This window comes from Vipera berus (assembly GCF_964194415.1).
Source record: "Vipera berus genome assembly, chromosome: 5".
Lineage (NCBI taxonomy): Eukaryota > Metazoa > Chordata > Lepidosauria > Squamata > Viperidae > Vipera > Vipera berus.
In genome coordinates, this window is record NC_138207.1 from 60,693,419 (window position 1) to 60,720,069 (window position 26,651).

The 26,651-nt window shown below is 39.0% G+C and overlaps 1 protein-coding gene across 3 annotated transcripts in view; it reads left to right on the forward strand.

The window, feature by feature from the left end:
• The first annotated feature begins 228 nt into the window (after nucleotides 1-228).
• The window catches only part of TACC2 (transforming acidic coiled-coil containing protein 2), a 157,525-nt gene continuing 131,102 nt past the window's right edge, over nucleotides 229-26,651 (forward strand). The window contains exons 1-3 of one of the 3 annotated variants that reach the window (XM_081329392.1): nucleotides 229-276; nucleotides 8,606-8,793; nucleotides 9,907-10,038. In XM_081329392.1, the coding sequence (XP_081185518.1) occupies nucleotides 244-276; nucleotides 8,606-8,793; nucleotides 9,907-10,038 (353 nt within the window). In that variant the 5' untranslated portion in view covers nucleotides 229-243. Of the gene's footprint in view, nucleotides 277-8,605; nucleotides 8,794-9,906; nucleotides 10,039-16,297; nucleotides 19,026-26,651 lie in introns of those variants that run through there. The other 2 variants (XM_081329390.1, XM_081329391.1) reach the window with 2 other exon arrangements.

The following is a 26,651-nucleotide window of genomic DNA, read 5'->3' on the forward strand; positions in this document are numbered from 1 at the left end:
AACAAGAACTTCAAAACTAGGATTGGCAGAAGTTAGATCTGTAATGTAAAGTTATCTTTTCAGGCACATACCTGCTTGACTTGGGGAGAATTTCTATGGAGACGGAGATTCAGGGAGGCACAAAGCAGGTTTTTCTTCTTGGGTTGCTATTTTCCCTCACTATTGGAAAATCCCTGATGACTGTTTGTTTCTTTCAGCTGATATTCTTAATGCAAAAGTTGACTCTGAAATTTCCCTGTTGAAATGGGTAATGAAAACAGCAGTCAAGAAAGTCAGGTGAGTTCTGTATGAACATCATTACAGAAAACATTTTCTAAAAGTTATTACATTTGTATAAGTTAAAAGATAAGATTCATAATGGATAAACAAATTTGATGCTAGTGACTTCAGTGCATTCAAAGGCTATAAACTGCCATTTGTGTGAATGGAGGAAAGAGAGAGAGAGAACAAATTGTGTTTCTGTTGGTGCAAAAGTTCCTAAAGGTTATATCAGAGGTCCCAACCTTTTGGGCACCAGGGACCGGTTCCATGGAGAAAGGTTTTTCCACAAACCGGAGAGTGCGTGGGTTTTTTTTGCTGCCTGCATCCCACGGATGGGGCTTTGCTTGTTTGTACAGACCGGTTGCTGGCATGCCATGGCCCAGTACCAGTCCATGGACCGGTGGTTGGGGACCCCTGATCTACATCACCAAACTATGTGTGCCAAAGGGGTGAGTTAGTAATTTTTGAACCCTAAAAAGAAAAATAATTCAGAAAATGCTAAAAATGTGCCAGGCTATGTTTTTGGCAATCTAGAATAAAATAATATTCATCAGTTGAGGAGAAGAATTACTGGTTTGGGAATCTTCAAGATTCTAAGCAATACACAGCCAGTAAGATATTAGTCAACACGGAAAGTTCCAAGGATCTGGTAATGGGGAAATCGGATCTTTAGAAAAATAGAGTTATGGAATGGGTGATGAATATTCCTTGCTCTGTCTTATCAACTCTTAAATTGTTTTGCTGACCTAAGCTTTTCACTTTGCAGTTTGTGTACTGATATATCCAAAATTGTGTATATTTTCCCCACCCATCAGATCCTGTGTAATTGGATTTTCTATGCTAATTATGTAGGAGAAATTAAAGAAAACTGTGTAGTTTTACTGATCTTTCTTTCATACCTGCATATAACCACACAGAGTGCTGCAAAACCTTTATTTATTTTATATATAAATTCTGAGAATTGCCCGAGTCTTTGTCATCTGTAGAGATTTGGTATGTTTTCAGGGTTTTTAGGTATTAGTAATACTTGGGGATTCTCTGAGGAGCAAACCATGTGTTTTCTATATTCTATATTTTTGAGAGTGAAAATATTGGACTTCCGTCTTTCAGAGGAGGAAGAACACAAAACCTAGCTAATTGTTTGAAGAATACAAAGCATGGCAAGGTTGCTGTGAACTTAAATTATTATCCACACTGCAAAGCATTGGTTATGCATTATTGAGCAGAACTGTTTTCTTTACAAAGATTAGTGAGAAGCTTAGTACCGGTAAGTTGCTTCATAGACTCTGCAGCTTCAAGTTGCTGCAGTCATTTGCTGAGATGAACAGGTATAGAAATCAAATAAATAATTAAATATTGTAAAACATACATACTTAAATGCTGGAAAAATTAATGCTGTGTTTAGAAAATATTGCAATGCACTGGAAGGTTTGCCATAGGTACAAGGTAACGAACACAAACACAATGAAAACCTTTAATCTCTGCGACACAACTTTATCCTAAAATTTAGTATTACTGAAAACTGCAGTATATTGTGGAAAATTAAGTTACGGTCATGAATTTTCTAATAGTGGAATTTAATTGTTTTCACGACAATAGATTGGTCATTTGGTTTCCTTCTGGCAAATAGTTACTCCCTTGTCATTCCTCTGAGAGTTCCTATATAAAAGGACATTTCATTAAATTATAATGTGCTGATGCATTTCATATAAGGCTATCAATCAATCGATCAACAGACAGAGACTGACTGATTTACTTGCTCACTCTTTGGATTCTATCTGTCTATCTATGAGAATCCAAGGACTCATAGCATTTTACAGTAAAAAAATAATATTGATAAAAGTACAATGAAAATTATAAATTATAAATAATTATCAAATAGTGCCCACCAACGTAATTTGTGGAGTGTTTGTTGTTGTTTTGTTTAGTATCTCCAATTCAGTGTTAACTCTTGGCAAATGCCAGGACAAGTCCTTACACCTTTCTTGGCATGATTTGGGGAAGCCATTTGCCATTGTTTCTTTCCTAGAATTGAGAGAGAGAATGACTCACCCAAAGTAGGACCAGAACACACAGTCTCCCAGTTTCTAGCCTGATACCTTAACCACTACACCAAACTGGCTTCCAACATATACTGTTTCAGAAGCCAAAATTGTGTTCATACAGGAAGATTGATAGTGAAGCTCTGTACAAGTCTAAGCCTCATTAGTTTAAACCAATCAATATCAGTGAAACTCAAACTCCTGACTAAAACAATTTCAGAATTACTCTAACTGCCAATATAGGACAATAATTTTATTGTCTGATGTAAACAAAAATAATTTAACTCTTCGTTCCCAGACTATTACTTAGATAGCCATTTATCTACAGAGATACAGACTATTTGACTACAAAGCAGTATGGCCTGTTCAGGGCAGCCTTTTAACAATTGTCTTGTGTTTGTAGCTGACTACTTCAGCAGTTGTTTCTGAAATCAGACTCCTGACACCAGGGGGATGTCCTTTGGTCAACTTCCCAGTGTTCACTTTCAACCACTTATGGAGGAAATGAGTCCTTCAGAATGAGGACACTGATGTCTTTAACAGATGAAGGTTCACATCTGTGCCAAACAGATTGGTCTGTCTGTGTAGCACAAAAATACAAATGGGAGATTAAAAAAAAAACCTAAGAAGGTCAGTTTTACTACAATATTTTTCCAGGGCTTCATCTCCCTGCAAGCACAGTGTTATTAGGAATGGAAACTTGGTGTAATTCATCCAAACTGACTTCCAGCCAAGACACAGAACTATATCATGTTGCAACAACTGCCTTAAAAGGCTCTGTGTTTATAATGAGGAAAGTACAGCAGGAAGAAGACTACTGGGGGATGGGTGGGAGAAAGAACAGAGAGAAAGAACCTCTGTTAACTTGAACCAATTAAAAATGGTTGCTAATAATCCCACCCATCCTTCAGGCTTTCCAAGTACAAAACTTAAGTTCAAAACCTTTTCTTTTTTTCTCCCTTTTCTAAACGATAATTAAATCCTTGATGATTAACAGAGAAATTTCAGAGATGTTTGTCATCCTGTACACTGACATTGTTTTAACAATGACATAACTAGAATTACAAACTTAACTTTTGCAGGAATTTGATGGATCAAAGTTTATCCTGTTGAATCCTATTTAATAAAATTGGTTCCAATTCATCAGTAGACTTTATTGGCAAGATTCCTGCTCTCTTTGCCTGTGAGGATATTTTTATTTAATAAAAAAAACTTGTTTGATGAAAATTTGTTTTGGGTATTTGGATTGTTCATGCTTATTTTATTCTTGCTCTCAAAAGGATAGTTTGCACATTATAGCAATTTATTTGTTTTCTTTACATCAAATAAGAATATATTTCATATTACTGTATTATAGATATAAAACCATGGTAGTATAAATATTAATTCTGGGAATCATCATGCTCTTGAGATTATGGCCGTCTATTCATAATCGTGTTTTCTTAAGCAACCCAGTTTTCTAAGTTCACATATTAGAGTGAATAATAAAGTAACAACATGAGTCTTTACAGCACATTAGACTAAAATGCCTAGATTTTCAGTGCTACCATTACTATATATGTATTGTGTGTATATACATGCATTCATTGTTTCTGTGTCTCTTATACATTTATGAAAATTGAGTACTGAGTGAAAAAGTTCTATCTGCCTATCACTGGGCCTGTCCCAACCAACCAGACAAGTTACATAAGTCTCCTCAGTTAGGGTCAACCATAGCAGTAAGTCCAAAAAAAGAAATATGACTTCCCCTTTCTGCCATCTGAAAAATCACTAGTATCTTTTAACCCAGTATCGGTAGAATATAGAGAGGCCTAGGCATATTATATTCCAAGGCATATTATGAGCTTACAATCATACTCCCAAAACACCCCTCTCAAAAATCTGCTTAAAATTTTATTAAGAACACAAAACAGCAATGAAAAACAAGAATAGATATTAGTCTTAAAGGAGGAGCTTAAGCTTCAGAAGTATAAATAAAGGCAACATAAGTAGACCCATCTAAGATGTGATTAGACCTTAAATAAAATTATCTTTGAAAGAAACAGAGCACTTACTTTGAGCAGAAAATAAAATCAAATTTTATGCTACTCTATCTGGTTACTAACCACATCTAGAAAAATTATGTGAGAGATTTCTTGCTCATAAAACATTTCATCACATTGCTTTAGTAGCAGTATTCTTAATTGGTAAGGTGAAACTCGAAAAATTAGAATATCGTGCAAAAGTTCATTTATTTCAGTAATGCAACTTAAAAGGGAAAACTAATATATGAGATAGACTCATTACATGCAAAGCAAGATAATTCAAGCTGTGATTTGTCATAATTGTGATGATTATGCTGTACACTCATGAAAACCCCAAATCCACAATCTCAGAAAATTAGAATATTGTGAAAAGGTGCAATATTCTAGGCTCAAAGGGTCCCACTCTAATCAGCTTATTAAGCCATAACACCTCCAAAGGGTTCCTGAGCCTTTAAATGGTCTCTCAGTCTGGTTCAGTAGGAATCACAATCATGGGGAAGACTGCTGACCTGACAGTTGTGCAGAAAACCATCACTGACACCCTCCATAAGGAGGGAAAGCCTCAAAAGGTAATTGCAAAAGAAGCTGGATGTTCCCAAAGTGCTGTATCAAAGCACATTAATAGAAAGTTATGTGGAAGGGAAAAGTGTGGAAGAAAAAGGTGCACAAGCAGCAGGGATGACCGCAGCCTGGAGAGGATTGTCAGGAAAAGGCCATTCAAAAGTGTTGGGGACTTTCACAAGGAGTGGACTGAGGCTGGAATCAGTGCATCAAGAGCCACCACACACAGACGGATCCTGGACATGGGCTTCAAATGTCGTATTCCTCTTGTCAAGCCGCTCCTGAACAACAAACAATGTCAGAAGCGTCTTACCTGGGCTAAAGAAAAACAGATCTGGTCTGTTGCTCAGTGGTCCAAAGTCCTCTTTTCTGATGAGAGCAACTTTTGCATCTCATTTGGAAACCAAGGACCCAGAGTCTGGAGGAAGAATGGAGAGGCACTCACTGCAAGATGCTTGAAGTCCAGTGTGAAGTTTCCACAGTCTGTGTTGATTTGGGGAGCCATGTCATCTGCTGGTGTTGGTCCACTGTGCTTCATTAAGTCCAGGGTCAATGCAGCCGTCTACCAGGAGATTTTGGAGCACTTCATGCTTCCTTCAGCAGACGAGCTTTATGGGGATGCTGACTTCATTTTCCAGCAGGACTTGGCACCTGCCCACACTGCCAAAAGCACCAAAACCTGGTTCAATGACCATGGGATTACTGTGCTTGATTGGCCAGCAAACTCACCTGACCTGAACCCCATAGAGAATCTATGGGGCATTGCCCAGAGAAAGATGAGAGACATGAGACCGAACAATGCAGAAGAGCTGAAGGCCGCTATTGAAGCATCCTGGTCTTCCATAACACCTCAGCAGTGCCACAGGCTGATAGCTTCCATGCCAGGCCGCACTGAGGCAGTAATTGCTGCAAAAGGGGCCCAAACCAAGTACTGAGTATATATGCATGCTTATACTTTTCAGAGGTCCAATATTGTTCTATGTACACTCCTTGTTTTATTGATTGCATGTAATATTCTAATTTTCTGAGATTGTGGATTTGGGGTTTTCATGAGCTGTACACCATAATCATCACAATTATGACAAATCACGGCTTGAACTATCTTGCTTTGCATGTAATGAGTCTATCTCATATATTAGTTTCCCCTTTTAAGTTGCATTACTGAAATAAATGAACTTTTGCACGATATTCTAATTTTTTGAGTTTCACCTGTATGTGTATGTATATATGCACAATGCAAGTTTAAAAGCTCTCTCCTTTCCTCAGCAATCTGCTTTTTCCAGAGAAATTCAAAATAACCCAAACTTCCAACAAATTTGTTTCTTGCTATTTCACCTCAAGGAAAGGGGAAATGTTCTTGCTCATAAATTTAACAAACCTATTTTTATAGACATATTACTACTGGTAAAAGGACAAGGGATTAGTCTATAGGTCAGTTGTAGATATATTCTCATCAAATGGGGATTTTTATAAGTTTTTATTATGAGAGGTATCTTCTACATTAGGGATCTGTGTATGTGGAATAATATAGTCACACATGCAATCATTGAAGAATACAGAATAAATGGAAGAAACTATTCTTTCAGTTCACTCTCCAAAACTTCATTTAAGACAGTAATGTAATACTAGCTTCAGATCATCTGTGCTTTCATTTTCACTCTTGAATGATTTCTTGCATCTTAAAACACTCATACTCCAAAACCTGTATGTGGTTATAATCAAGATGTTAGTGCAATTACAGATCTGCCTTGTCTTCCATTTTTTAAATGATGCCAACTATTTCAGCCTAATTAAAATACAAGTATAGAACATAATAGTCTGTTATAGATGGGCAACATTTAAGGGCTTGGGCACTGCAGACAATCTATCATCTTTCCAGGGGATAAAGGAAGCTGTCCAGTATTGTGGTGTTGGCTCTGCAATGGGGGAAGTGATTGTTTTCAGTCTGATTTTGGAGTTCCTTAGGATTTTAAAGGTTAGGATGAGAATGATGAAATAGCAAACTTCATATTCACCTTAATCTTTGAAGCCTTAAATATGGACTAAACCTTCTCTTTTAGGGCAGGTGTTGGAATGTTTTCCATACTTAGAGTTCTATAAGGGAAAAAGAAAAAAATATCTACAGATTACTAAGTCTGCCATAAACCTAGAGGTCTCCTATAGTCCATGATTCTCAAACAATAGTGTTTTAGTTCATATATAATATGACATTAAAGGAAAGAAAAGCAAACCACATAATGGCTGAATACAATACAGGAGATTAAACATGTCCTCTAGTTGAGCGTCTTTATTTCTACATGGTAATATCCATGTAATTCTCTTGATAACCATTCAGAAGAGGTTTACTATTGTCTTTTTCCATAAAGGCTTTTGCCTTTCCAGTCTGACTTACAGCTCTGGAATTTCCTGATGCTCTTTCATCTCTAACTAAACTCAGCTTGTTTACAGTAGCTTTGAAGCACAGAGAAAGTTGGCTAGGGGTTGTCACCTGCCATTCACAAATGGATTGCATGTAGTCAGAATTGTTGTTGTGTGGTATAGTTTAGAAAATAATAAGCTATATTGAAAGGGGAAAATTCCAACCAAATGTTCCTCAGATATCCTGCTGTCAAAAGTGTACATTAATTCAGCTGTTAGGAAGAAACATCATAAACCTATGGTAGTCTAAAGAGCCTTGGTGGAGCAGTGGGCTAATGCCTCCTTAAGTAACACCAGCTGCCTGCAATTAGTGCAGGTTCGAGTCCCACCAGGCTCAAGGTTGACTCAGCCTTCCATCCTTCCGAGGTAGGTAAAATGAGGACCCAGATTGTTGGGGGCAATTAAGCTGACTTTGTAATAATGCCGCTTGGGGGGGTGTGTGAAAGCCCTAATAAACAGGCATATACATAGAATGAAGGCTACTGCTAAGCTTGTAAGCCGCCCTGAGTCTTCGGAGAAGGGCGGGATATAAATGGAATTAAAATAAAAATAAAAATAAAAAAATAAAAAATAAATGAAAAGGATAATCCAATGGGAATTATAATTCAAAATAAAATGTAGAAGCACTGAGTCCAATAAGATTAGTATCTGTACTTATATATTGTTTAAGCATTATATTTTGTATGCATATGGTTCTTAATATTTCAGTTTATTATTACAGTGGCCTAACAAACACCCTACTGGAACTGAAAGCTTTCTTTGAGACTGACAGATTATTGTTTCATGTTTTTTTTATCATTGAACGTTTAGTCTATTACAAGAAAGACAACAGAAAGTCTTGTGTTATATGAACACAAGAACATTAAAAAAAATAATTTTTAAAATGCCACAAATTTCTTCTTATGTAAGTACCATTGACAAGTTACCCTCATTCTGAAGTATATTTTTTTTGTCATTTTAAAAAACATATTTTGAAGGACAACTTTTTCTCCTCTCTGTCTGCCATACTAATAGATTTCCTGATCAAAAGGAAATGGCCAATGGGCTGGAAAAAGAGATAAGGATATGTTCCTAAGGGCCAGCTAAGAGCGTCACATCGTTGTTCATCTTCCCACACAACACACAGTTCCAGACTTTTATTTTACGATTATTTGTTTATTCATTATTTGTTTTTGAACAACATTAAAATAGGACATTAATAAAGGATACAATTTTTATTTTGCTATTAAAAAAGTAAGTATTCATTCTATTGCTTGGTTGCTTTTTAACTAAAACTCATGTTTTGTTTTCCTTTGCCAGGAGGGCTCTTCAGTTCCAAAACCAACAGAGCCACTTAGTACTGAGAAAGAAAGAAGAACTAAAAAGTCAAGGAAAAAGAGCAGAGACAAATCACTCAACCAAGATGACTGGGACACGTTACCATCAGATTCTGCAGTTTCACTACCATTACCAGACGATAGTTTCTCATTAACTGCAAAAGATACAAGGTAGGCAGGATATGTTTTTACTTTGTTAGTGAAATAAGTAATTTAAAGTTGTCTGTTGCCCAGGAAGTTGTTACCACAGTAACTCAAGGAACATTACAAATTAAAAGTCACTTACTACCCAATTTACTCCCTTTTTATATTCATGGGCAATACAAGAATGTAATGGGGTTTTAATATCATTTCAGTAGATGCATATGATGAACATTCTCTACTGTCAAGTTTATTTCAGGCATGCAATGTTTGGGGGTTTGGGCTAGTTTTCCTTCCTGGAAAGCTTGGCCTTCTTTCAGTAGGAGGCTTGAGGCAGAAAATGAACTGGAGGGTATGAATAATTTCTAGAAGCACATAAGAGCAAAGGTCAGCAGATTTTTCAGCTAAAGAGCAAGGCTGCCCATTTATGGGGACACTGCTCTGAGGGCTCAGGTAGGAACCAGCAATTCCCAAATCAGAGGTGTCTACTATGGAAATATACAAGAACGGTTTTACCTCAAGAATTCCAAAAGGATGCACCAAGTATTTGCCAGTTTGAAGGGCAGGAAGAAGTCACAAGTTTAATTTTTTTATGCCTCTATGGTATAAAAGTAGTAATTCTCACTAGCAGTAGGCAAGCAATTTATTTATTTATTCTTGTCTGCAATAAAAGTTCTATCTAGCCAAGCTGTCTCTGTAAATCTTCTACCAAACTAAACCCAAGAATCAGGCTAACTTAGGAGATGTCATAAGATTCCAAGTCCAGTGTGAGAAGCTGGACAGATTAATTTCCCACTCCATACCTTCATCACTGTGGGAAGAGAGTGAAGGTCTAGATCAGGGGTAGGCAACCTTGGCTCTTTTATGACTCGTGGACTTCAACTCCCAGAATTCCTGAGCCAGCCATGCTAGCTCAGGAATTCTGGGAGTTAGAAGTCCACAAGTCATAAAAGAGCCAAGGTTGCCTACCCCTGGACTCTAGATTAAAAAAAAAGGATGGGAAGACTTAAAAGTGCATCGATTCAAATCACATAATATTCTAAGGGAAATATGACTGCATGCCAAATTGATTTTTCCATTTCAGATTTGGTATTAACAATTGTGAATGTGTTCCTTTTTCTACAACCCCTTTTCTTTTTCTAGCAGTGGAAACTGGCCTGTAGTGTGTGACTTGGAGGAAAGGGAATCCCACCAGTCCCTAGCCCCAAATAATCTTCTTTTTGCTAGGATTGACATAAATGAAGAGTTAAGGACCCAGAATCCTCTCCTGAGCAGGTATAGTTAATTTGAGGAAATATCCTTGTTTTTTCTGCGTACTTATGGATTTGGATTTGCATCGTGTTTATGGACGGGTTTTTAAAAATAATAATAATAATAATGCAACCATAGATAAGCTTATTCTGGCTTTTGGAGTTTCCCTTACATAGTTTTTGACTATTTATTAGATTTCGGTTTTCTGAATGACAGTGTGCTGCTTGAATTTCACATGTTTCTGAAGTCTTGGTTTTCTTATCTTTTTGTTCTTAATTGTTCAGGCAGGGGTAGGCAATCTCGGCTCTTTTATGACTCATGGACTTCAACTCCCAGAATTCCTGAGTCAGCATAGCTGACTCAGGAATTCTGGGAGTTGAAGTCCATGAGTCATAAAAGAGCCGAGGTTGCCTACCCCTGGGCTACCTGGTCCTCTCCCTGATCTGAGAGAAGTTTGGGGAGCCTGTCTATTTAGTGGCTTCTCTTCTCTTCCTGGCCCTCGTATCTGCTTTCTGCAGAGCAATCTTCAGTCCTCCATTGCTTCTCTAGAAGTCTGATGGTGTTTCAGTTCACTTCCTTATAAGAAAAGTAAAATGCATCTTATGGAATTCTGAAAGTACTGTTAAATTTCTTTCCACCATTCCAGCTATTACCTCAGGTCCAATTGCCTAACCCTGTAGGCTATATTTGAAAGTAAAGGCATGTTTGCGTGGCAAATCAAACTTTATGTGCAGCATAATCTGTTTTGTGTTTGTTCTCATGAGGCACCTCAATATATTTAAACATACTCTCTAATAATCTAAAATTTGAAAGAAGCACACAGAATGAAATGCCTGACTGACTGTAGCATATATTTCAAATAAAAAAGCAAAGGCATTTTTTTGAAAAGTCATAAAAATTGATTCCTGATTGTATGAATAATTGAGAGTAAATTGAAAATAAAGTGTGATGGGGGGGGGGGGAGACTCCTCTTGATTTTCAATGATGTGCCATGAGTTATGCTGCAAAAACGAGGTGAAACCAGGACAAGAAAATGGATCTTACAGAAAGAAGCTAAATTAAAATTACATTAATTAAATGATGATGATGATAACTTTATTGTCACTTTGAATGTACACCAATCGGCATACATCAAAATGAAATTTCGTTGCATACAGCTCTCAAAGGGTCACCACCTCCGATATATACTCCTTGTTCGTGGCCCGCTCAAATTTCACATTGTCCATTTTAGTCTCTAGGGAGTGAACGATGGCACACAGGACAGATGGAAATGGGGCTCCAAATACTGTAAATATGATTGTTTCATGTGAATTAAATAATTTCCCCTTCAGTTGTATTAATAATTATAATTTAGTGCTAATTTTTGCAGTGTTTCTGAGGGCTTCACTCAAGGCATGTAGTTCTGAGGTGTCTTGTACACTCTAATTACAGGTACTAGATATACAGTTGCTTCAATTTATAGATAAACATAAATCAGATCTGTAAGTTTTAAATCTACTAAATTGAGTGGAATATCCCCAGCCAAGTACTGTGGCCACTTTACTTGAAGGCTTTTTCTATTTTTGAATTCTAGGAAGGCAGTGAAAAGAGATGCTTTATTGAATTCCTAGTGAGTTATCTTACAGTGTTGGTAATCTACATTCAATCTGATGTCTTGTAACTTGCTTGAACCTGAACTTGATTGTTATCTAGGCAGAATACAGTATTCTCCATTTTTTTAGTGAAAGTGCTACAGTAGTACATAGTTTGCATTCCCAAATACTGAAACACATCAGCACTCATAAAACAGTTGGGCATTAAGCAAATATGGCGAGGTCAGATCCTGTGAAAGTCAAGATGGAAGTTTCTGATAGCAAATATAGGCCTACCAGATCTGGCCTGCAACAATCCAGACCTCAAGACTGCAGCAAAATATTACCCTGAGCTTTGCTGCCCTCTAATGATCATCTGCATTTTTGCAGGCAAGATCTGCTAACTGGGAGGAACAATGATGTGAAGTACCAAGAAACAACTGATCAGTTTCAATTTAAGAAGAGAGATCACTCAGGTTAGGAGGAAAACAGAAAATGTTTATCAAATTATGGAAATAGTAGCAGCTTAAGGTTGTTTCATTGGAACTGAATAAGTCAGAGAAACAGGTAGAATAAGAATCAGAATGTTATTTGGCGAGGCTTTCTAGTACATGAAAATACTGTGTATTTTAATTTGTCTTTAGAGTAAAAAGCCATATCATGAATTGGTAAGCATCCTACACATTTGTTCAGAATTCAGTATTGCTACGTTCATTGTGTTTATTCCATACTAAATTGAATTGGGATTTTAGCTGTAATTTATTACATACAGAAGGATGCAATGTAGAAGTCTAAACTAGATCTCGCAAATCCAAATGGTGTTTCTGGACTATTGGAGCTATAATTGCCAGAATTTTCATTGAGAATTTTGGGAGTTACAGTTGCTGCACACTTGAAAAGTACAAGACTGAGAAATGGTGATCTAAATTAAACTTAAAACTGGAAGAGCTTTAAAATCCAGAGATATGTGGTCATATCATCTAAAATTCATTTCTGGTCTGATAACTTTTCTATATTCTGTACTCAAATCAGGATTAATTTTAAGTCTATCATGAACATCAGGTGAACCAACTGACAATTCCATAAATTAAAATATCTAATACAGTAGTACAAAATGTTGTTGTGGAGAGAATAGGAGATGGAAGGAGTATTATGTTTGTTCACCTCCTTGAGCTACTTATAAAGTAATAAAGGTGGAATAAAAATCAAATAAATAAATACGTGCTACAGGAATATATTTGCATCTAATGATTCTCTTGCAGAAATTTTATATCATTGATGCCTCTGACTTCTTGCCTCATGAAATCAAACAGATAGCTTTTCAGTGCATGTGCATGCATGGCTTTTAAACTTCTGTGATGTGGAATTTATTGCCAAATTGAAATGAATAAATGTTTCCATTGTTGGCAGCCTGAATAATGAAGGCCTCTGTAGTATCACTGCTGAAGAATCAACCAGTGAAAACACTGTTGTGGCACAACCAGATGTGATCGCACTGGAGAACAACCTGCACAAGGGAGATTCCTTGGGAGGCACTGAAGAAGAAGGACAAGATCAAAGGCGACAGATGCCAATGCTTTCTAAGCATGGTGAGGGATGCACTGCACTAAGTTTTGAAAGTAGCACTGAAGGCTTGCCAGCCATGATGTCAAACCCTGCTATTATAAATGATAAAGACCCCAGAATTGAACCTCTTGTCAGCGGAACAGATGCTACTACTTCTGCAAGAGAGTATGAAAAAGATCCAAATAATACTGCTTTGGAGCAGATTCCTTCCTTAGATTCTACTTGGACACCAGGATCTGAAACCAAGGAGAGCAATTCCAGTGAATTAGATTCATTGCAACAGAGTGAACTGTTGACCAGAGGAGAGAAGACACACATTAACCTGTGGCCTAAGAGTGAGAAAGGCAGAGATTCTTTTAGCACTAAAGAAATCAGACAGGAGACTGAAGTGGAAGTGAGCCTAAATAATGAAGGCCTCTGCAGTAACACTGCTGGAGAATCAATCAGTGAACACACTGTTATGGCATTTCCAGATATGACGGTGCTGGAGAATAACCTGGATAAGAGAGATTCCTTAGAATGTACTGAAGAAGAAGGAAAAGCTCAAAGTCAACATATGCATGGTAAAGAATGTACTGCACTAAGCCTTGACAATGTCCCTAGAGGTTTGCCTGCCTTGGTGTTATACCCTGCTATTGTGAATGACAAAGACCCAAGAACCATACCTCTTGTCAGTGGAACAGATGCTGACCATTATGCTACTACTTTTACAAGACAGTATAAGGAAGATCCAAATAATACTGTTTTGGAACAGATTCCTTCATCAGATTCTACTTGGATGTCAGGACCTGAAACCAAGGAAAGCAATTCCACTGAATTAGATTCCTTGCAACACAGTGAACTGTTGACCGAAGGAAAGAATGCAAACGTTGCTCATCTGCCTAAGATGGAGAAAGGCAGAGATTCTTATACCACTAAAGAAATCAGACAGGAGACTAAATTAGAAGAGAGTAACAAGGAACAGGCTTTAATAAAACCAGTGGGACTGAACACAGGTAGTGTAGATAACCTGGTAATGAAAAAAGAAAACTGTATTCCAAATAATCTCATAACAGAAAATTCAGACTTCAATAAATATGGTACATCTGGTACTGATCAGAGAATTGTTGAGTTCAGAGGTGTCATCAGCGAAGATAGCAACAGTAAAGTGAACAGAGGGGACAGTCAATTCCAAACATTTCCAGAAAAGAATACTGAGGTGCTTGAGGATCCTCCTACTGTATCCAGTTTGCCCTCAAACACGTCAAACCTGTTATCATTAACCATGACAGAACAACCAATTGACAACTTTTCATCTGAAAAGGAATGGCTAGAAAAAGCTATCAGTCCGAAACCAAGCGTCTATTGTGTGGATTTACCAGTTAGCTTGGAACCTTCTGGGGCATCCTTGTTGCCAGAAATAAAAGACAAAATGCAAAAAGCAAATACATCTCAGAACATACCAGAACAAATTACAAAGGAAATCACACAAACCGAATCTATGAGCAGGGGAAATACAGCCTTAGCTGACCCAGAACATGTTATGTATATGGTGAAGGAAGAATCTGTTGGGGATAGACTGTTGTTACTTGACAGAAGAACAAGAGATTTCATGAGTGAGAATGACCTTGCTGAGTATAATAAAGAAGAAACTATAATAGCTGTTTTTTCCAGAAACAAAGAGGATGGATGTCAAGAGGTCCCATCCTCAAGTCAGGTTATACATGAAGATATAAACTGCCCCCAAGAGACACCACTAACTTTTGATATGAATTCAAGACAGATCAATCCAGATGCTACCTTGGATGATTATTGGAGTTCTCAAGTAAGTGGTTTAGAAACCAATATCAGTGGCAACATTTTAGAAAAGAACCTCAGTTCCTTATGTAATCTGAATATACTCAATGATCATTCACCAGAATTAAGTGAGAACTTGGAGCAAAAAAACACAACCATAAATGAAAAAAAAGTAGCCAGTCTTGAGTCTTCTGATCAATTACTTTTACAAGGAAAAGACAGCTTGCAGATTTGTGATCTTTTAAATTCCAGTGTAGAAGACATTCAGCTCTGCTTTCCAGTCAATAAAGAGAATGAGATTGCAGATGGCTCACTGTCTCTGCATTCTGACGACAATGATATTATGCAAAATAAAAAAGAGGAATCCTGGGAACAGCCACTTGCTCAAAAAACCAAATCAGAATGGGAAGACCAGTTGATGGATGAAATAAATTCAGAGGATAATGCCTCAAATGCAGAAATAATTGCAGTATCTAAAACAGAACTTGAGTTCCACAACTTAAATGAACAGGCCAGAAGTGCTGAATGTCTTGCAACTGGGAAAACAAACATTCTAGAGGATGAATCCCACTCTGAAAGTGAAAGATGTGCCTCAACAGCTGGCAGTGACCCAAACTCTGTACCTGTGACTACTGCTGAACAAAGCAGTGCTGTGGGGAAGAATGAAGGTAATGAAGCTAGACAGGAGGAATGCAAAACAGGGATGAAAAAACAACAAACTGACACAACTTTGGCACAAGAAACACATATCAAATTGGACTCCACACAGCAAGTGCAGCTGGAACAAGCAATTGAAGAAAATGACCCTCGTATAAAACATGATTATTCTGGCAGCCCTTCAGTATCAGCAGTTGGAGTAGAAACCAGTCCCCAGCCATTAAAGCTTGGAGACTTAGGTGATAATAGCCTAAGGGCAAACAATTGTCCATTCATGAGCAATGATTCCAAAGAATGTTTGGAAACTCATCCCAAAGAGTCTGTGGAAAATCAGCAGATGGTGGACATTTCATTGACATCTCCCAAAGTGCAGTCAGACAAAAGCTCAAAGTCCTCTGGCACCATCTGCAAGGCAAGTGAAGACAAACAGCGTATTTCAGGACCAGGAGGTAAAGACCTGGATCACGATGGTCTTCAAGCAGTTGCGAGTTCCCAGGGAGAGAACTCTAACCAGACATCTCCTGAAAGGCTACACCCATTGGAATTAAATCATTCCACTGGCCATGAGGAGCTTGATAAAAGTGAACTACAACAAACTGGAGACAAACTACACAAGCTCCAAAAAGTACTTGGTGGGCCAGAAGCAAAACCAAATAATCCATCAAATGAAAATGCATCTTTAACACATATTTCTGAATTTGTGGGAAACCCCACACAAGAAAAAAAACTGCCAAATGTATTAAACCCACTGGAGGAAGAAAGTCATCTTAGCAAAGAAATCTTCAACAACTCAAAGCAAGACCTTTCTAATTCTCTGTTTTCAGATGGGGTTTTGGAAGGAGCAAGCCAGAGGGGTGTATTTGCTGAAAAATCTATTACAGTTAAAAAGTTGGGTGGCTTAGATGAACTGTCAGACGGCAAATACACAAGCAGTACCGATGCTACAGACTTTATTCCAGTGACACAGAAAACTGCTAGTGTCAGTACTGAACAGGCACAAACCCTGCAGGAGAGTTTAACCTGTGTAGGTGAACATTCTAAGGACAATGGGACTGCTGTTAACTTACCAAGCAAAGAACCAGAATTGGATGAACAAAATTTACATACAGAGATAGAAGAGCACCTGAGTTTAATAAATGAAACTATTCTGAAAGATGAGCAAGTAACGTGCAAAGGGGACTTAACTTTCTTGCCTTCTGAAAACAGAGGAATGGATGAACATCCTCCTGGATTACCTAACAGCCCAGAAGTTCCTTTGAGTGATGCTTGGCATGAAACATACCCTGTTGAAAAGACTGACATCCTATCTGTTAGCTCTCAAGCAGAACCAATGCCTCTTTCAACATCAGCACTTCTACATAACGGGCCCCGCCAAGTAAGCTGCCAGCCTGCAGACTTTATGTATCATAGCCCTAATGGTGAATTTAAAAAAAGTGAGCCAGAAGCTGTGGCATCTCAAGATGTCTTAGATACTGCTCCCAGTCTGCAGACTGCAGCTGCTATACCCATTGACTTAGATAATGCTTTTGTAGAGAACAGCACAACTGATCAAAGGAAACCAGAAGCAATGAATTTAGATGATATTCCTTCAGAAGCTGTCCCAGAAAAAGGATCTTGCATTCCAGGCCAAGAGTTCCTTTCAGAAGAGCATGCTTTAACCTCGCAGGATGTTTCTGAAATCAGGCAAGCTGAAAGAAATTTGTCACCATTTAATTTCAAGAAGCTGCAGGATGAGATCTCGGCGATTAAACTAAAAGGGGATAAAAGTGACGTACATTTCAAAGCCCAGCAGCATAACAGCTCAGCAGAATCTCTACTCGGCCTTTCAAGTTTAGAAAGGAAGTTTTGGGACTTTTCGTCACTCGATAAGCAAGCAAATCGTAAGGAAGACACTGCAACAAATATAAGTTGTGAAGATAACAAGCACAGTAACATTGAAGAAGAAAGCAAATGTGATTTCATAGAGAAATGTAACCTTCCCAAGATTGAAGTAGATGTTCCCAGGCAGCCTGCAGCAATATCTGAAAAAGAACCAGAGATTTCATCTTCCAAGGCATTCAGCATTGGCTTTTTTGATTTCAGGAAACATATTAGCAAAATATTTGAACAGGTAGTCCCAAATGCCTTGCCTGCCAATTTGCCTAACCTTGCCACTGAACAGAGTCTGAGTGAGAGGGTCAGTCCAGGAGGTAAAGAAATAGAGGTTAAGCAGGAAATGGAAAAATCTGATAAAAACAATGCAGATGGAGATCCAGAGAATGACTGGAAAACAAAAAAATGCACACTGCCTTTGGAGGCTGAAATCACTAAAGAGAAAATAGCGCAGGAACAAGAACACACAGGAATGCTGGCAAACAGTCAGGAATACAATTTGCCAAGTGCCTTTTCAGAAAAGATCCCTATCGACAAACATTGCTTAAACCAAAACTCTCTTGCAACTTTCCCCAAGTTAGTTAAAGCGGATGGCTTATGCAGTCATGAAATAAATGCAGAGTTTCATGATCTCCTTTGCTCTTTAACCCATGATACTGCTGAGAATCAAGTGAGCACAGAAAAAGTAGAATTTCAATCTAGAAGTTCCGGAAACCAAGAAACGGAGAATCTGTCATTTACTCCTAAAAATGAAGAATCTTTAATTATTCCTGGAGTTGTTCCAGATTTCGATGCCACAGCCACTGCTGCTGAAGTAAAGGAAGGTAACCTAATTAATCTGTGTAAATTTGAAACAGATGAACCTGAAGAACAGTTCATGTATGATGGAAATAAACACATCGACAAGGGAAATGGTGACAACAGTAATGAGCTAGCCAAGATTTCAACGCTGTCATTTCTTAGAGAAGATCTTGATGCTCATAAAGAACAAACAGATCAGTCCAGGATATTGCTTGATGAAAATCCTAATTTTTCTAATGAACATACATTACAGAACCAAGCTGTTACAGTACTGGATGCCATAGATAGCAATAACTGGTCCGTAGAGGAAGAAAAGAGACAGGACACAGCAAAACATAAGCTAATTACTTATTTTAAAAATGAAGTAAGTCCTGTTGAGTCCAAATTGGGATCCAGCAGTGTTCAAGAGAGTTGTATAGAAAAAACAAATGACATCAATTTGAGCACACCAGAAGGACCAGGTTTTTCTACTGACATTCCTAAAGCAGATACTACAAGTATGCTAAACACCAACAACTGTGATGCAGTTTTGCAAGGCAGCATAGACATTCAATCACCTGATGTAAAGAGACATTCAGAAACCCTTCAAGGGTTGGAACAAACTGTATGGACAGATGTGGATATGGCTTATTTAAATCAACCCAAAGAAGAACCTTTAGATTTTCAAGATATCCAGGAAATAATCTCACCTATTTCACATTCAGAATTGGAGCAAAGCTTCCCTTGTTTGCTTGAAAACATGGCAACGGAAGAATTACCCCCAGAAAGGTATTTAATTTAAAATTAACTGTAAAAAGAATTCATTATATTGATGTTCATGCAAGATAGCAGTTAGAGAGGATGGATCAAGCATTTTTTTTAATTGAATTGAACTTTGTTTAGCATATTTATCTTGCAGCAGGGACTGCCTACTTAGGAAGAGTGTCTTAATTCTTCACCTGAAATTAATGAAACTACTGGATTTTAAGGAAGTAATGCCACTTTTTACAGCCTTAGAGCTGTACAAATGTCAGGTTTTTCTGAGTGCTAACACTTAGGCTATAATTCAATATAGGGTACACTTTCCAGACACTAAGCTTCAGTATACAACCATTAAGGCAACAGGCTAGAACAGGGGTGTCAAACTACTGGCCAATGGGCCAGAGGCATCATCCGGAAGCCACACCCACCCCACTGCCGGCAATGGCAAAATAGGCCTGATAGGTCTTGCAATGTCACGTGATGTCACCAGTTTGACATGTCTGGGCTACAAACCTAGTTGGATGAGCTTGGGTCAGTTATTTTCTCTCAACTCTAGGAAGGAGGCAATATTAAATCACTTTTGAAAAACCTTGCCAAGGAAACTACAGCGTCTAGTCCAGGCAATATCTGAAGTAAATTCTGACTCAAAGGAACAACACCACCCTTAAAAAAAATGCTTCACTGAAGTTAAGGATCTTATTTCTGGATATACAATTTAGGATTAAAAATGTATATCATTAGAATCTCTCAGTTGTCAGTCATATTCTAGTAGCTATAATCAGATAGCTCTGCTTTAACTGTGTTTATTAATACAAGGTCTCATATATAAAGAAAAAGTTAGCCTGGAATATCTCTGACTGCTATAGTATAATTCACCTAAATTACTCAAAATTCTTTTCCAATGTTCCCTGGTATTCCAAAATGTTCATTTTTATATCGCATATTATTTCAGAATTTCCAGTGAGATTTGATTGATATCTTAATTTATATGGCATAACATTGGTATACAGATATGTGGGATCTGAGGTTTGCAGGTTTATTTAGCAAATGTATATAGCTATAAGTTGCTTTTTTATGTAGCATGTTCAAGATCATTCTCTCACAGAGAAAGCAACTGAATTGTTAATATTTCACAGCCGAGGAAAAATTAAGCATACTACAGACCTGTTCTCTAGTGTTTATATCCACATTTTTTTCCATTTTTAATCAAATCATTGCCTACAACAAACTAAGATGTAAAATAGCCATATTTTGGTTGGGTTCTTTCGGCAAACTGCCTTTTAGTCTTATATTGTTCATGAATCTAGTCATTATTTCAGTTCTTCTTCCCAAATTCAAAGGATTATGGATCAAATGGGAGAAAAATCTTAAATTAATCTCTAACCCTAAAATATATTAAATAAATTTTCTAAATAGAGTTACACCAATGACTCATTCCAGGATGTAGCAAACTTTTTTATTATTATTTTAAGTATATCTTTTAGGGTATTCCTGATCTTAACTTTGAATATGAGGGAATGTTTTCTGTGAATTATTATCCTATTTGAGCCCACGGGCTTCCTTCTGCAATAACTAGTCTTGTCATAACCCTGTCATAACCTTTCCCAATCTCTTCTTGCTGTACCTGAAAGGGGCACTCCAGCGTAGCTGCCAATGAACTTTAGCCAAGATTCAGAGAAAGACACTAATTGTTCTGGATGCTTGGGGATTGGGGACCTGCAAAAGGGAGGGGGAACTCTTTAAATAATTTCTTGATGAAAAAGATTTGAACACTGTACATTTAGATTCACATAACACTCTAAACCAAAATAAAACAAACCACATTATGGCAACATATGTGGAAGAAATCCAGCCGATTTTGGTTTAGTTGATAAATTGTAGTTAAGCAAAACATAGCTAAGTGTACTCCATGAAAATACAGCTCTACATTACAAACCAATTGCAACGCTGATAGATTTTTAATACTAAAATTGCAAAATAATAAGTGAAAGAAAACTGCTTTATTGTATCCATCATTGACCAAGACTGAGCCAGGGAACTAGTATTTGGACTCAGCATTGGATGAGGTAAATTATTAAGACTATATCATCATTATTTATTTATTTAGCGTATGAAATGTAGCACATCTTATTTGTCTAGGGACAAACTATTTCCAGTAGAATATGAGGCAACTTTTGAGTGATACGCTAATTTATATAAACTTTTGGGGCTGTGATCAAGTGTCATGAATATAAAACTACAATGCAAATCAGGCAAAAGGATGTCATAATATTTGAACAAAAGCAGAAAAATGAGTTCAGTATAATATATGTAAATAATATACATTAAATAAGCATCACGTAGAAATTAAATGAGGATAAAAACTCATCTATATCAAACCACCAGAGTTAGGATATACAGTTTACATGAGTAAGCAGTTCTTATATAATATATTTTGACAGATGTACTTTTTCGGTTCCTTCAAAATTAATTAAATCTGTTCAAAATGAATTTAGAATATTTTAATATTTAAATCAAATTGGCAATATTGGAATATTGCAGATCATACGGAGGCAATACATCAGTAGATGCTGACGATGGATCTTATTGTAGATTAAAGTCATATATATATGTGTGTGACATTAAGCTAATAAACAAGTAATAATAACAGTAAAAGTATCCATGTCAGAAGGTAATGAGAACACTGGATATGAGTCACCAATGGCTCCAACTTTTTAATCTTGTTAAATAATTATTCTCCAGCAATGCTTGAAAAAACTATAGTTCCATGAGGAACACACCTTTACTGTCATATTGTTATATCTGCTTTGTTTGATTTGTATTGTATTATATTTTCCTACTTTTAATTGTTAGGATTTTTGTCTGCTTGGGTAGTTAACTTGCATACAAAGACCAGGTAAAGTTTTTCAGGACACTCACAAGATGCCATAAGATTGCCTCACATGTAGACAGCAGCTACTGAAGACAGAATATCCTTGTCAGAAGAAACGTGGCCCAACTTTTCCCAGATAGATCTGATAGTCTAAGTTGTCATGTTTGAGCGTGTGTCCATTTTTAAACCAGTGCCTAAATTAACAGGCCCCCAAAATAGCCATTAGTGTTTATTCATTGTAATAGATCAACTTCCATATAATAAACAGTGCAATAAGTCATGTAGGTAAAATAAATTGCTAATAGCTTTCTAACATGGTATAATATCCTATTTAAATTCAGAGTTTTCATACAGCCATCTTGGCTGAACAAATTTTTGCAGTACTTTCTGATTTCTAAGGAATGATGCCTTAATAGAAAAACTGCATTCGCTTCCATAGAGCAAGGTGATAAATAAGAAGGAGAGATATTGGTTCTAAGCATCATAGATGGTAGAACTGACAGCTCAACAAATTGGCAATGATTTAGTTTCCACTGGATCTTCCCCATGAGGGCAAGTTTGATCTTGGAAGAGAATGTTGCTATATATCTTCCCAGAAGCAAAGATGCCATTAAGCCTCGTAAGTATAAATGAGGAACTGAGCCAGATCTGAGGCTTTGCTCTTTCTTTCCATGAGGAAACAGTGCTTCAGTTATAATCAATAAATTAAGGATCTCTGCCTCTCCCAAGTAATTTTAACCAATATTCAATCAACTGATCATTATACATGCCTCTGTTGATATACATCTGAGCATCAACATCAAGATTGCATTCTATACACAATTATTATTATTATTATTATTATTATTATTATTATTATTATTATTATTATTATTATTATTATTATTATTATTATTATTATTATTATTATTATTATTATTATTATTATTTTTTATTATTATTATTATTATTATTATTATTATTATTATTATTATTATTATTATTATTATTATTTATTTATTGGATTTATATACCGCCCTTCTCCCAAAAGACTCGGGGCGGTGTACAGGGCAATTAAAACACAATATACAATATACACTATACAAAGTTAAAATAAATAAAATTAAATTAGCCCTAATAAGTAAAACACATTCTAAAAGTTTACAATTAAAAAATTTAAAATCCCAATCCCTCAGTCCAGGCCGGCAAGCTCAAATAACCAAGTTTTCAGGTCATGGCGAAAGGAGCGAAGGTCGGGAGCCATCCGGAGCTCAACAGGGAGTTGGTTCCATAGGGCAGGCACGGCCACAGAGAATGCTCTCCCCCTGGGGGCCGCCAGTTGGCATTCCCTGACCTACGGCACCCTGAGGAGGCCCTCTCTGTGGGAGCGCACAGGTCGATGGGAGGTTGACGCCGGCAGAAGGTGCTCCCATAAATAATCCAGACCCATGCCATTTAGGACTTTATAGGTCATCACCAGCACCTTGAATTTCACCTGGAAGACAACTGGAAGCCAATGCAGCTCACGGAGCAGAGGTGTTACATGGGAGTATTGGGAGACCCCCATCACAACTCATGCAGCCGCATTCTGCACCAGTTGGAGCCTCCGAGTGGACTTCAAGGGCAGCCCCATGTAGAGAGCATTGCAGTAGTCAATCCGAGAGGTCACGAGCGCATGAGTGACTGTACGTAGGGCATCTCAGTCCAAATACGGCCGCAACTGGTGCATCAGGCGAACCTGGGCAAAAGCCCCCCTGGTCACAGCTCCTATATGATCTTCTAAACTGAGCTGTGAGTCAAGGAGGACACCCAAGTTGCGAGCCCTATCTACGGGGGGTAACACCTCACCCCTCATAGTTAAAGATGGAATAGAGTGGATAACCCGAGATGCCGGTATGTACAGCCACTCAGTCTTGTCGGGATTTAGACAAAGCCTGTTCCTCCCCATCCAGACCCGGACCGCCTCCAGGCAATGGGACATCACGGCAAGGGCATCACTGGGTTGATTTGGGGTGGAAATAAAAAGCTGGGTATCATCAGCATACTAATGATACCCCACCCCAAAACTACAAATGATCTCACCCAGCGGCTTCATATAGATGTTGAACAGGAGGGGCAAGAGGACCGACCCCTGAGGGACTCCACAAATGAGAGGCCTCGAGGCCGACCTCTGCCCTCCTACCAACACCGACTGCGAATGACCCAGGAGGTAGGAGGAGAACCACTGTAAAACAGTGCCACCCACTCCCAACCCCCTGAGGTGCCGCAGTAAGATACCATGGTCGATGGTATCAAAAGCCGCTGAGAGGTCTAATAGGACTAGGACAGAGGAATAACCCGTCCTGAGCCCGCCAGAGATCATTCACCAGCGTGACCAATGCCATCTCCGTGCTGTACCCGGGCCTAAAACCTGATTGGTAGGGGTCCAGATAATCCGCTTCCTCCAGGAACAGAGGGAGCTGATGTGCCACCACACTCTCAACAACCTTTGCTAGAAAACGAAGGTTGGAGACCAGACGATAGTTGTTCAAACTAGCCGGGTCCAAGGCAGGCTTCTTGAGTAGGGGCCTCACCACCGCCTCCTTCAAGGTGGTGGAGCCAGCCTCGTGTCCCCTCCCGAGCTGCATATACCAGCCAGGAGGGGCACGGGTCCAATAAACACATGGTGGAACTCAGCCTCCCCATGATCCTGTCCACTTCTTCCGGAGTCACAGGGCTGAATTCTTCCCAAATAACATTCCCAAGACCGCTCGTCTCCCCCCGTCAGACTCCGCCCAGTCGGAGTCCAGACTGGCCCGAATCTGAGCGATTTTGTCCGCCAGATGTTGACTAAACTCCTCAGCATGACCCTGCAGGGGCTCCTCCCTCACCTCCTGATTAAGGAGGGAGCGAGTCACCCTAAACTGGGCAGCCGGGCGATTATCTGCAGACATGATGAGGGCAGTGAAGTAATTAAACTTCGCTGCCTCCATCGCTGCAAGATAAGACCTCGTAAAGGTTCTTAACTGCAATTGGTCAGACTCAGACCGGCTGGATCTCCAACAGCTCTCTAGGCTCCGTCTCCGACGCTTCATTTCCCGGAACTCCACGGAAAACCATGGAGCCCGCCGGGATCTGTGCTGGGACAAGAGCCACATGGGAACAATGTGGTCAAGTGCCTCCATGGCTGCCCTTTCACAGGCTTCCACTAAGGCATCGACTGCGCTGTGAATGAAGATGGCAGGTACAGATCCAAGTGCCACCTGGAACCGTTCAGGGTCCATTAGGTGCCTGGGGTGGAACCACCTAGTTGGTTCTGTAACCCCACGATGGGGGGCGGTGAAATGGAAGGCCAGCCACAGGAGATGATGATTGGTCCATGACAGGGGTGTAATAACTGGAAATCCCCCTCCCAGATCATCAAGCCACCGTCCAGATAAAAAAATAAGATCGAGCGTGTGACCCCCCCATGAGTCAGGCCCTGAATTACTTGGGTCAGGTCCATGGCCATCATGGAGGCCATAAACTCCCAAGCCAACCCCAATGAACCTCCCAGGGATGGCAGGTTGAAGTCCCCCAGAACCATAATCTGGGGAACTCAACCGCCAACCCAGAGAGGATGTCGAGGAGCTTGGGCAGGGCTGCTGCTACGCAGGTAGGTGAGAGATACACCAGCAGCAAACCCAACTGAGCCCCAGGCCACATCTCAGGAGGAGCAACTCACACCCGAGTATCTGAACAACGGTAGCCTCCCGCAGACACAAGGTTTCCCTTACAACCACTGCAACACCCCCGCCCCTTCCCTGAGCCCGAGGCTGGTGAAGCACACGGAAACCTGGTGGGCAAAGTTCAGTCAGAGGGACACCTCCCTCTGGACCCAACCAGGTCTCTGTAATGCAAGCCAGATCCGCATGCTCCTCTTCAACCAACTCTTGAATAAGAGGAGCCTTATTAACTACTGATCTGGCATTAAAGTACACCAGCCTGAGCTCAGGGGCCTGCTCATCCCCGCTCCCGGAAACACGGGTTGAATCCAGGGGGTTGGAGCGCGCCACCGCTTGAAGATAGCGGGGGCGCACTCCTGAATATTGATATGGCCCCCCGTACAGCCACCTGTTGCCATTATCAATCGTTGTGGGGATCCGCAACCCCACCCCCCACTCCAGAGATCTGGAGGCACCCAACCCAAGCCCCAACCCACCACAACCTGTCACAAGCCTGGACTGAACATCGGTTGGTGGAAGCCCCCCAAATTCCAATCCAAACCGCAATCCAACCCTCCCCCCTAACCCCTTAAAAAATTTAGCTAAAAAACAGATCAGGGGCCTCTTCCTAGAAATAAACCGGAGACCCCAATCCATGCCTAACCATCTCTCAGGGTCCCAACAATTGGGCCCTGAGAGGCAAAGCATTGTTCTTATACTATGGGTGTAGATTTGTGTACTGTATTAAATATGAATAGCCTAATTGCAGCAGCACATAATTATTTCGGAACTTAGGACTGCCCCCGACCTTGGCTCATTTTGCTGGGACCTGAAAACTTGGCTCTTTGATCTGTTTGGTCTAGACTGTGGGGTTGTTAATTTAACTGGGTTTTAGATTTACTCTTGGGGCTTGAATTTAATTTAATTGTTTTGATTTTAATTTTTGTATTTCATGGTTTTAACTGCCCTGTAAACCGCCCTGAGTCCTACGGGAATAGGGTGGTATACAAATTCAATAAAGTAAATAAATAAATAAATTTCCACAATAGTTGCTGACTTAATTACAACATTAGAAGTTTTATAAGTGATAGATTTGATTCTTCTAAGCATTAGAATCTT